This window comes from Mauremys mutica, chromosome 3 (assembly GCF_020497125.1).
Source record: "Mauremys mutica isolate MM-2020 ecotype Southern chromosome 3, ASM2049712v1, whole genome shotgun sequence".
In the NCBI taxonomy this organism is placed as follows: domain Eukaryota; kingdom Metazoa; phylum Chordata; order Testudines; family Geoemydidae; genus Mauremys; species Mauremys mutica.
The window spans coordinates 166,783,268-166,795,854 of NC_059074.1; the positions used below are offsets into that span (position 1 = coordinate 166,783,268).

General features: G+C 42.6%; 1 protein-coding gene across 1 annotated transcript in view; it reads right to left on the reverse strand.

Annotated features, from left to right (window-relative positions):
- Positions 1-12,587, reverse strand: part of PPP2R5A (protein phosphatase 2 regulatory subunit B'alpha) — a 106,067-nt gene that overhangs the window by 23,226 nt on the left and 70,254 nt on the right. The window contains exons 4-7 of the mRNA XM_045010152.1: positions 8,989-9,081; positions 6,645-6,775; positions 6,227-6,286; positions 4,731-4,839 (exon numbers count right to left, since the gene is read on the reverse strand). Of these exons, the coding sequence (XP_044866087.1) occupies positions 4,731-4,839; positions 6,227-6,286; positions 6,645-6,775; positions 8,989-9,081 (393 nt within the window). The remainder of the gene's footprint in view (positions 1-4,730; positions 4,840-6,226; positions 6,287-6,644; positions 6,776-8,988; positions 9,082-12,587) is intronic.

A 12,587-nucleotide genomic window follows, 5' to 3' on the forward strand; every position in this document is an offset into this window, starting at 1 on the left:
AGGCCTATGCCTACAGGAGATCCTCATAGCTCCTGCTTAAAGTGCTTAGGAGAGTCGCACTTATCTAGTAAGTGCTCAATTTGCAAGGCTTTCAAGCCTCGCACAAAGAGGGAAAGAGACATTAGGCTTAAACTTCTCCTAATAGAGGTGGCCTTAACCCCTCCAGCCGCGGCACCGCCCGCTGTCCCTCTGGATTCTTGCAGCGCCGCCACGGCGCCGAGCCACTCTGCTGTGCCACCGAAAACGCCATCGGCACTGAAACCTGCCCAGAGACGCTCTCTCTCGCCAAAGGCGAAGAAGGGGAAGGCCGCTGCCTCTTCGGCACCGCCTGCTCCGAAGCACCAGAGTGCGCCCCGTCCGGACCGCCCGGCACCGAAACCTGCCGCGGCACCGGTTCCTCTGCCGCAGACGCTTCTGCCGGCACCGGCGACTCCGGCCCCTGAGAGGCCGTCGAGCCCGGCACCTGTGACCTCCCCGGCTCCGGCCGCGGTAGAGATGCCATTGCCGTCGACTCCGGAGACCTTCGAGGCGGCGCGGGACCTCATTGCTTTCACAGACCCGGCTGTGCCACCGCCCCCGGCACCGCCGGTGTGGGCGCCCCATTCCATGGGCAAGCCATCCATGCTCAAGCCGCCTGTCGGCACCAAGCCTGATCGGCACCGTTCCCGTTCCCGCTCTCACCAGTGCTCACGCTCTTGACGCCGCTCTCCATCTAGGCGCCGATCGCAATGCTACTCGCAGTCCCGGCACCGCTCCACTACGCGGCACCGATACGGCCGCCGTGACTCGCGAAGCCGGTCCCGACACCGAACATGGAGATCCCGGTCGACCTCAACAGTTAAGTACTCACAAGAAGGTGAGTAACTGTTTTTTCTTCTTCGAGTGCTTGTTCACATCAATTCCAATCAGGTGACTCATAAGTCCAAGTTCAGGAGGTGGGGTCGGAGTTGTCCACTGATTAGAGCACTGCTTATCCGAAGGCCGCATCGTCTCTGGCCTGCTGGGTAATCATATAGTGCATGGTGAAAGTATGAATGGAGGACCCAATTGCCACTCTGCAGATTTCCTTAGTGGGAACCTGAGTCAGGAACACTATTGATGAAACCTGCACCCTGGTGGAGTGCACAGTGATTGGAGGTGCAGGAACCCCTGCCAAGATGTAGCACTCACAATGCAGGACATGATCCATGATGAAATGCGTTGCGACGACACAAGCAGACCTTTCATTCTGTCCACCACTGCCACGAGTAACTGGACCAATTTTCTGAACGGCTTCATTATCTCAATGTAAAAGGCTAGCACCCTATGGACATCCAGTGAGTGAAGTCTCTGCTCCCTGCTGCTGGAATGCAGCTTAGGGTAGAATACCGGGAGAAATGTCCTGGTTAATGTGAAACTGTGATACAACCTTCAGTAGGAAAGCAGGATGAGGTCTGAGCTGAACATGGTGTAAGGGGGCTCTGATGTTAGGGCCTTAAGTTCAGACACCCTCCTGGCTGAGGTTATCGCTACCAGGAACGTGACGTTGTAAGAGTAGTAGGGCAGGGAGCACGACGCCAAGGGTTCAAAGGGCGGTCCCATGAGTCTAGAAAGAACCAGATTAAGGTCCCAAGCTGACACAGGATGCCAGACATGAGGGTATAGCCTGTCAAGACTTTTTGCTAACCTGATGGTCAGCCGGTTTCTAAAGACAGAGCAGCCCTCCACCTCTGGGTGGAAGGCTAAGATGGCTGCCAAGTGAACCCTTACTGATGACACTGAAAGCCCCTGCTGCTTCAGATGGAAACGGTAGTCCAAAATAAGTGGCACTGAGGCTAGTGTTGGGAACGAATGGTGCTGTGCTGACCAGATTGAAAATCTCTTCCACTTGGCAAGGTAGGTAGCGCTCGTAGAGGGTTTCCTGCTGCAAAGGAGGACTTCTCTAACCTAGTCTGAACAGGAAACCTCCACTGGGTTCAACCATGGAGCTTCCACGCCATGAGGTGCAGCAACCCAAGGTTTGTATGTTGGAGACGACCCTGATCTTGTGTCATAAGGTCCGGGAAGAGCAGCATGGGGACTGGAGCTTCCACAGACATAGCTAGGAGAAATGTGTACCAGTGCTGGTGGGGCCAGGTTGGAGCTATCAATTTGACGTGAGCTTGTTCCCTCCGAATCTTGAGGAGTATCTTATGAATGAGGAGTATGGGAAGAAAGATGTATAGAAGACAACCTCCCTATGGGAGGAGGAACGCATCTGCGCTAGAGCCCGGGCTGTGATTTTGGAAGAAGCAGAACTGCTGGCACTTCCTGTTGCGTCGTGTGGCGAATAAGTCTATCTGGGGAAATCCTCACCTCTGGAAGATTGAATTCACGATGTCTGGGCGAAGGGACCACTTGTGGCCATGAAAGGACCTGCTGAGGTGGTCCGCCAGCTCACTCTGTACCCCGGGAAAATACGACGCTTGTAGGTGTATTGAATGTTCTATACAGAACTCTGACAGCATGAGGGCTTCTGACACAGGGGAGAAGAGTGTGCACCTCTGTTTGTTGATATAGAACATTGCCATGGTGTTGTCCATCATAACTGATACACATTGTCCCGTTAAGTATGCCTGGAAGGTCTGGCATGCCAGGTGTACTGCTCTCAGCATTCTGACGTTGATCCGCCAGACCCACCTGAGACCAGAGACCCTGAGTCCTGAGGTCTTCTAGATGTGCTCCCCAGCCCAACTCTGACGTGTCCGTCACTAGTGAAAGAGATGGCTGTGGATTGGCGAAGGGGACCCCATAGCACACCTCCTGAGAGTAGAGCCACCACAGAAGGGAATCAAGGACCAGACAAGGCAGGGTCACAATCCTGTCCAAGCTGTCCCGGGCTGGTCGATACACTGATGCTAACCATGACTGGAGCAGTCGGAGCCTGAGTCTGGCATGCTGCATCACATAGGTACAGACAGCCATGTGTCCCAGAAACTTCAGGCAGTTTCTTGCTGTAGTGGTGGGAAACTGTCTGAGACCGCAAATGATACCAGCCAGGGTCCGGAAATTCACTTCCAGCAGGTATGCCCTGGCTTGGGTCAAGTCCAGTACTGCCACTATAAACTCTATCCTCTGAACAGGGGACAAAGTCAATTTTGCTTCATTTAGAAGGAGACCCAGGTTGTCGAAGGTGGCCCTGATGAATTTGATTTGAGCCTCCACTTGGGTCCTGGAGTGGCCCTTGATCAGCCTGTCATCGAGGTACAGAAACACCAATAACTGGTGCCTGCGCAGGAACACAGCGATGACTGCCATGCACTTGGTGAAGACTCAAGGTGCTGCTGACAGGCCAAATGGAAGAACTGTAAATTAGTAGTGGGTATTGTTCACCACAAACCTGAGGTACTTCCTATGGGGCTGAATGATTGCAATATGAAAGTAAGCGTCCTTCAAGTCGAGGGCGGCATACCAGTCTACTAGATCCAGTGAGGGGATGATGGAGGCCAACGAGACCATGTGAAACTTGAGTTTCTTCACAAACTCGCTGAGTTCTCGCAAGTCCAGGATGAGCCTTGGAGCCATAGCCCGACTGAGGTGCCACTGACAGTTGGTCCCTTGGATCTTACCAAGGAGGATTGGCCTCTTCCTGTCCTCTTCTTCTTCTGCGCCAGCGATTGGGACTGGTGCCAAAGGCTGGAGTGCTCCCAAGAGGCTTCATGACGGTGCCGAGCCTCCTTGGCAGCGTCTTTCTTCAACACCGGATCTCTCAAAGACGGCACTGGAGTGCTTTGCGCCAAAGATGACATACTGGGACCGGGATCCTCAGTGCCTGGGTCCAACTGAAGTTGGAGATCTGCCTCCATGAGGAGGATTTTAAGCCACTGCTCTCTCTCTTTAAGAATTCTCGGTCAGAATTTGCAACAGATCTTGCAGCTGTTTTTTTGGTGACCCTCGCCCAGACACCGTAAACAGGAGGTGTGGAGGGTCACTTTTAGGCATGTGCTTCGTGCAGTCTTGGCAAGTTTTGAAGCCCGGGGATCGTTGCATTCCCTGGTATCAAATAAGGGGAGAAGAAAAATGAGGGGGGGACTCCCCCATAACAAACTTATAAGTGAACTAACTATGCTATATTAACCAACTAGAACTAACTAACTATCTACAGCGAAAACCTAAAGTACTGCTAAGCTGCTTGCCAAAGCAAGAGCAAGGGTAAATTCCAGCTACTGTCACTGGTGGTAAAAAGGAACTGTGGGGGTGGTAGGTCGGTAGGGCCCTTTATTGGGTGCCATGAAGGCGCGACTCCAGGGGGCGCCCAGGCTGACCCCACAGATGCTGCTAGGGGAAAAATCTTCCAGCTATTGTGCACGTGCGAACACACACACCTGATTGGAACTGACATGAAGAAGCACTCGAAGAAGAAAAAATATGCTTCTCAAAGGAAGACATTCAAGATTCCTCTATTCTTTTGTAAACAGTATTTGTAACAGTATTTGTTACATGAAGATGACAATATAAAAAAGTACCAAGCTTAAATAATGTCTGAGTTGCGATAAACCAGTAAAAAACCAAGAAGTTTTCAAATGCAGGCCATGACTAAACCACATTGTTGTGCTCTTCTACTCTTAACAGCGTATGTTAAACAACTTTATGTCAGAAAGAACATTTAAAACTTCTCAATTTCTTTTTCCCCCCCAAGTATGGAAAAAATTATAAGGTTTATATATATTAATAAAATATATTCTGTTCCAATAATTTTTCAAAAAACCTACCTGTGCATGAAACAAAGCTAATCCCTTAGCAGTATGCATAGGAATCAACACCTTCATAAGAAACTGTTTGTGTTCTGCTTTCAATGGCAGTGCAAAACCATTAATAATGCTGAAAAACATGAATAAGCACAATTATTTCATCTTTAAAAAATGGGGGAAACTTTCTCTTTCTTGGTAGACTGAGAACTACTGTATTGAAAGCTGACTATTTTTTATATGTACTTTGCAAAATGTGCCTATTACTTTAGGGACTGGGAAGTGGGCAGGAAGCCCATCCTCCGCTATTATCAATAGGTATAAGGCCGTACCTCAGTTATCAATGTCTGTAGTAGACAAGTTCAGTCCTTTTGTGATCTCTGGTGATAATCTAGACTCAACTTTCTAAGATTTTTCCATCTTGAAATCACTCTGAAGCTTAGCGAGGCACATTAACCATAGAGCTTAGTGAGGATGACACACTGTCCACCCACAATAATTAAAAGGTGACCTTGAAAGAGAAGAGATAGACTTGTGTCCTATTTTACTACTTTGACACATAAATAAGGCCTGAAAGTTTATTTGTTTTGGTGGCTTTTTTTTAAAATGGGGGCTGGAGAGGAGGTAGTAGTATGCTTTTTACCTTACAAATTCAGGTCCTGCTTCTTAAGGGTAGACACCATTGCCATGTGTACACCAGTGAAATTTACCAAAAAATCATCAATGACACAGCTAATCCTGTATATGGGAGCCATATTGTAGACATGCTCTTGCAGGAAGAATCAATGTTTTAGTTAAACCTGCTAAAAGGCAAGTCTAATTGAAGCAGTAATAAAAATGCTTCTGATCATTGAAGTTCAGTCTCCCTCCAGCTCTCATTAACTTTAACAAGTATTCAGCTGAACCGGTAGGAATTTTTTTGGTAAATTTCACCAATGCAGAATAGATCTATGTCAACTGTGGAGTACCATCACAAAAATCTCAGAGGGGGAAAGATGAGCAACTGTGAGGGGAAAGGATATTCAGTCAGACTGTTTTAACACCTACAAAGCTTTAATGACTAACATGGTAGAGAAGGAAAAACCTGTTAAAGATTTAATATCTTCAATTTAGGTGTAAGAGCTAACAATATACTCCTCTGAGATACACAACTAGTCTCTTAGCAAAGCCAAGATTGAGAAATGTCGATATTTTAAAGATAAAGCATAAGCAAGGGAAAACAAAGCCCTTTTTAAGGAAAAAGCTACCTTTCATGCTTTTAATGCATCATGCCAAAGCCAAAAAGAGACGCCCAATTTAAAAAGAAATCTTTTGCAGATCATCTTTAAGATTTACAGAAAAGTACACATTTCTAATTCTATATTTGCATAGCAACATGGAAATATAAAAATATACCAATAATCTCAGTTCATCACTATAAGCATCAGAACAATTCTTTCACCCCACCCCCGAAATAATTGGATAGGAACACAAAAAATAATGTTCAACTGTTCATTTTATATTATTGAACCAAAACTTACCTTCCCAATATCTCAAGTAGTTCAGCAACACCATTAAAATGTTCTGTTTCATATATAAACCTGTTAAAAATAAGATGTAATAGCAATCAATACACTAATAAAATGAAACTAAGGAGGGAAATAATTTCTAAATGTGAAACTCCTTATCAAATGTATTTTATTTTATTTCTAACATTTGTTTTTCTTCAAAGTTAAAAGTCAGTTGGCTCTTTTGGGGTTTAAGGTATGTCTTCACAGCAAAAGCAAGGCTAGCCTACCCAAGCTAGCTTGAATCCAGCTAGTGTGGGTAACAACAGCAGTGAAGTCAGAATGAACTAGCAAGCCGAATACCTACCCAGCATCTGTGCCAGGCTTGTAATATCCACACTGAATCCCGCATCAGGCTAGGCTATTATAAAGAACTAAATCTATAATGTACCTGAGGAAAATGTTGTTGATTTGTTTTCTGATGAATGCCCTTAATCCAAGGAATTTTCCATAAATTCGATGAAGGACTGTCTTTAGGAAATCACGCTCTCGTGGGTCTTCACTATCAAAAAGCTCCAACAGCTTTAAAAAAAAATCTGAGATATTACCTTTTAAAAAGAATTAAACTGTCATTGTTAATTCTAATTCACAAATCATTAAAGTATTATTAGAAGCAAACATTGTTACTTACAATTCTGTTCAAATATTCAATATTAAATAAATTAATGTAACTTGTTAACTCAGAAGTTTTATTTTACTGTCCCTTGTCATTTAATCTTCTAAAAACTACACCTAAACCCAACATGAAGCTTCTTATACAACGCACTTCAGTTAAGTCATTTCAACTAGGATTAAATGTCCTTAGATAAATCATTTTGATTACAGTTTTGTATAGTTTTATCTAATAACTCAACATTTAGAAAGTATTGCACTTTATAGCGTCAAAAATGTGTAAACAATTCTCACAAATGATGGTGAGGTATTTATTTAAGGCCCCTATCCTCAAAGACATACACATGCTTAAATAGGCACAAGTAGCCTGCTGATTTCAACAAAACTATTCATGTGTTTAAAGTTAAGCACAAATATAAGTGTTTGCAGGATCAGGGCCTACATTCTGTAAAATGAAAAGATAATCATGTACATTTTCTCAGGAGAAAGGAAAGAGTGAAGTTCTGACAGAATTATGGTGCTTTTATAAAGAAAGCTGTAGAACAAAAAAAATCTCACAGCCATCACAACTATGAGTACTTTCTGTCTGGATCGGATATTGGTAGGTAACAGAAAATATACCTAAATGACTTCTCATTTCAAAACAAATATGATGCATTACACATTTTATGCTTTTGTTTATACTAACTGGTTTGTTGTTCATAACTTGTCAAGATTCATAATCCTGTGAGATGTAAGTACAGGTAATATTTAGAGAATAATGTATTTATATTGGAAGTATGCTTTAGGGACTTGGGAGTAAACGTTAGTCAAACGGGGACTACATACATCTCAGTGATGGCCCACTCAATCAAGCAAGCGAGAGTTGTCACCCTGCCTTGGTTAGCCAGTGAGGGAATGCAAGACTCAACTGTCTAGCCTTGCTCCATTCCAAGACTTTCAATGGAAAACCATCAGAGACAACTGCAAGTAATCGAAACCACTTGGAGGTAAAAAAGGAACATTACAACAAACAGAGAATCACCCTGCCTATGAATAAAGACAAAAGACTGTTTTCAACATAACACAGTGAGGAAAGGCACTTTGGATCTTTTTATTGAGGAGACATCCTGAGGAGCAGGGGTGTTCTCACGAAAAACTGGATCCTAGTTCCTGTGAAGGCAGCCAGCTCTGCAACAGACTGAACTTTGGGAGGAAAACCTATTTTTAGATAGGAAAGCTAAATATAAAGTGTTGACCCAGGTTTGAGTTTTATTATTTTGTTATGTATTGTAACTATTTGTTTCCATCACTGTCTCTTGTTTGTAGCATAATTCTCTCCTTTCTTAAATAAAGCTTCTGTTTTATTATGAGTGCTATGTGTTATACAGGAGCGGTGCTTTAAGGTAAAACTGGTAAACTTGGGGTACTTTTGAGGCAGAGGACCTGGGATTTCTGTGACTAACTGGTGTCAGGGGCTGGATATCACAACAGAATGTTTCAAAAGGGACTTGGGGACTGGGATGCATCTATTGTTAATATGCAAGGCAAAGACAAGGCTGGCAGAGCCCAGAAGAGAGTGCTTCAGTGGCTGAAAGGCTGGTAGTGTTATGGAGCAGACAACCAGCTAGGTACAGACAAGTCCCCCTCATGCTGGGGGTAACAAGGCAATTTACAGTCCTGGGTGCCCCGAGAACCATCACAAAAATATTAGCTTACGTAGTGAGAGTCACAAAGCCATTACAATAGCACAGCACTGAGGATTATCTATTTCATGGGGAAACAGTACAGTATATATCACTAAGAAACTTCAATTTGTTCCACAAATTGAAACTATTGTATGTTAAGAAAAAAAATTGTAACAACTCACTATTATCTCTATGTTTTATATGTTTCTGAATTCCCAGATTACATGTAGTCCATATAGATGTTCCTCTGCTAACATAATAGTTGGCAAACAAAGGATTCTCATGTTACAGTACAAAGAATTACATTTTAATAAAGCTGGTTATTTTATGACTTACACAAGTAAAATTGTGCTGTATTATTTAGATATTCAGCTGTGCAATACAAACCAACACCACAACAGCATCCCTTTCAGTTAAGAGTTAATTGACTATTAAATATAAAAATGTTACACTCACCTGCTGTACAAATTTCTGATCAATGTATCGCTTTGCAATACTAGGCTGGAAATCTGGGCTCTCCAAAAATCTCAGGAAAAATTCATACACCAACTAGAAACAAACATTAAAATGAAAACTTTGTAGAATTTACCACTACTCTTTACTAAACTAGTAAAGGTCCAAACTACCAAATATATTCTTATTTCTAGTTATTTTAAATGGGGAAATAGGATATTGAACATATTATAGCATCAATAAGTGTACAATTAAGAGCCTGTATAACTTAAGAGGCGAGGACTCAAATATGAATACAAACAGACCTGAGTGCATCATTAGAATATATTTTTTTAAGAAGGGAATTAATGAAAGTTTGCTTCCCAGAGATAGATATAAACTATAATTTTAAAAAATTAATCTGTATTTAAAAAACCTGGACAAATGCACTAAAGTTTAATCTTTACTATGAGTTAGGCTTCTCTATACCTGATACCCCAATCCAAAGAGCAGAGTTTTGTTGCAGACTTTAGACCCAACATGATACAGCATATATAGTTTTACCCCCTAAAGTGTTCAGAAGTGCTGGTCCCCCTCCCATGGGCCTTGGCAGATCCACAGGAGGGAAGGAACTGAGGGGAGCAAAAGACTTGTAACAGACCAGAGAGGTATTGAGGGGCCAGAGTTCATGCCTCACCCTTGAGATCCTTAGAAGCTCAATATAGAAAACAGCATGCTTCAAGTCATAGTAGAAGGGGAGGGAAATGCAGGGTGGCAACTACAATCTGTTTCTCCTCTCCCAACCCACTAGATGCACAAGAGTGGGGACTCTTTATGCAGTGAGAGCTGGAGGTGGAAATGTGTTTCATAGAGGTAGGGTGTGGCACATAAATTTAGGTATACAGTATCATCAGAGATATGAGGCCTTGGTTGTAACCAACTACCATTTTAGCGCTGCTGTGTGTATTAAAACCCTGTTGAAATGCTATTGTATGGCCACTATTGAGTAGGCCTTAGAAATCTATGAGGAGTAATACTTTTATTCACATATTGAAACTACAGCCCTTAGAACATCTGGTGATACATGGATGGAATCCTACTGAAGGCTAGTCAAATCCTTTTGGAGAACCAATACCTAAAAAATTAACTAGACTTCCTAAATAAAGAACAAATAAGGTGGTAGAAAAATGCCTGTGATGCACCATCATGAAATACATGATAAATGCATAAGTGCCTGTATCTGTGTTTGTGATTATCATAACAATTCTCAATTAAGGGGTTTTGAATCAGTGCACCTGATAGGCCCAAGAAAGGAAATTTGCAGTATTTCTCCCAATATTTCTCCTCTTTCCCCCCCCCCCGACAAATTCCTAGATTCCGACAAAAGGAATTTAGCAGTAGCCATTTAAGAGGGATTTGAAACTATACACATTATATAAAACAAAATTATATTAAAAGAGAAAACATTGCAAAATCAAGCATGCAAAAGTTAGGAAATGCCAGAATAAAGTTTGCCCATGCAATTCTAATTCTACTCCCCTGTGTATATGCATTATGAGACAGTTAATTACACGGTCACATAATATTTGTGATGGAGGCTCTAGAGCTGCTTAAAGAACCTTACAACAAATTTGTCAACATGGTTAGAAGAATATAATTTTCCCTAACGTTCTCATAAACAGCTGAATCATTTTTGCTGAAATTCCCACCCATCCTTCACCTTAAAAAAAAAAAAAAAAAAAAAAAGCCCCAGGCAGATACCTGGCATGAAAAATTCCAGACAGAACTGTTCAAGTGTGACAAAGTTATATGGTTTTGCAATGGGTAGTAGGAGGCAACCTGAACTATAGGTGTCATTACATGTGTTGCCTATAAAACAAGACTGATGCTAATGGAAGATTCCTGATACGCTACAGCATGGCACACCCCGTTGCATGTCTGACTTCTGCTAATTGCATCAATGACCATGTGGCTGCTTTACATATTTCCTCATATACTACCAACAGTTCTGGAACCAACGTTACTGCTATTGTTCTCAAGGAATGCACTTTTCAAAGTGAAAAAACTATTTCAGCATTCCAAAAATCAGACTTCTGATATACGCCAGATGAGAATCCTGAACACTTGGAGAATTTAGGTAGCTCTGCTGGCTCTTCTTCTGATGTCTAGGCAGACTTACCATTTGCTGTTTCTAGGACACAAAACTGGTAACTTGAGCTTTCTAGAATGCTTTCTTTGGAAGCCCTTGGAAGAGGATTATTCTGTAGAAATTCTAGAGATCTACTGCTTTTGTGCCTTGATGTTTTTCCTTGGAGGCCACTAGTATATTGCCATTGTGCTTTTATGCGAATAACTCCACTGTTAGCAAGTCCCACAATTTCTTATACTGAGAAATAGTTATTGGTGTCATCTTAAATCTTCTTGGTCTAGACCCTAACAGTTCAACCAAACTATCTCAGAATTGCTTTTGACTTGTTGCACTATTTTAACAGCTGTGCCACATCTGGGGCAATTGTGTCTTTAATTATTTTATTTAAAGATTACAGCATTTTGGATTGTGTGCTAGCAGACTGGTGGTACAAATTATTACATCATTACTGCATTGCTCTGTAGATAACTGCAAACAGGCACAATAAAATGACAACTTGGGACAGGTTGCTGTGGCTCACACAGAAGAATCTGTGAGGAGACCAGAGAAATTCAGGCTTCCTTTTTTTCTGCAGAGCCCAGCCATTTGAAATGTCTGCTGGTAGAGAAACTGCAACTATGGGCTAGAACTCTGCTATATTGTTGAAGGAAGCCAGTCATGGGTGGGGACAGGATGCACTGACACACAAAGCACAAGAAACCAGATCCTCAGGCTATTCTACAAGCACCAACAGGTTCCAATTACTGAAAATCCAATTCAGTGATTCTCCTAGCAGTCAGAGTTTCTTCGACTTGAAAGCACTCAATTTTCAAGAACAGCAATCCTAAAGCTGCGCACTCGATGAGAGGCAGTTTAAGCTGGTGTTAGGGCTCAGTGCTGCTGCAGTCCAGCAGTGGACATCTGAACTTGGAAGAAGGGAAGGAAAAAGCCAAACTGCTTCCATTATGGTGGAATGAACAATTCTAACCAAAGAGCAGCATCCAAATCTAATGACCAACCATGTACGGGAAAAATAATGAATCAATAATTAAGTTGCCTGGCCAAAACCTGTTCATCAGGATGAGTAACTCAGTATAAGGGTGAAGAGCTGACAACAATTTCAAATAGTATCTGTGGAATTCAGACTCTTCAACTGATTCCTTCTAGACAAATATACAGCACAGAAGGAGAAGTTACTCACCTAGTAACTTGAGTTTTTTTTAGATGTTTTGTCCCTATAGGTGCATCACCATAGCATGCATGCATGTCTGTGTGCTCTCAACTGGAGAATGCAAAGCAGTATCTGCAGGCCTATGCAGATCAGTACCTCATGCTTCCAACCTCGGGAATATAAGTAGATGTGGACTCACCGTCACTCAGTTCCTGTTTGACTACAGCCAAGGGGAAAGGAGGGTGGGAAGTGGAGCACCCATAGAGACAAAACATCTCAAAGAACTCAAGTTACTGTAAGTAACCTCTCCATCTTTTTCAAGTA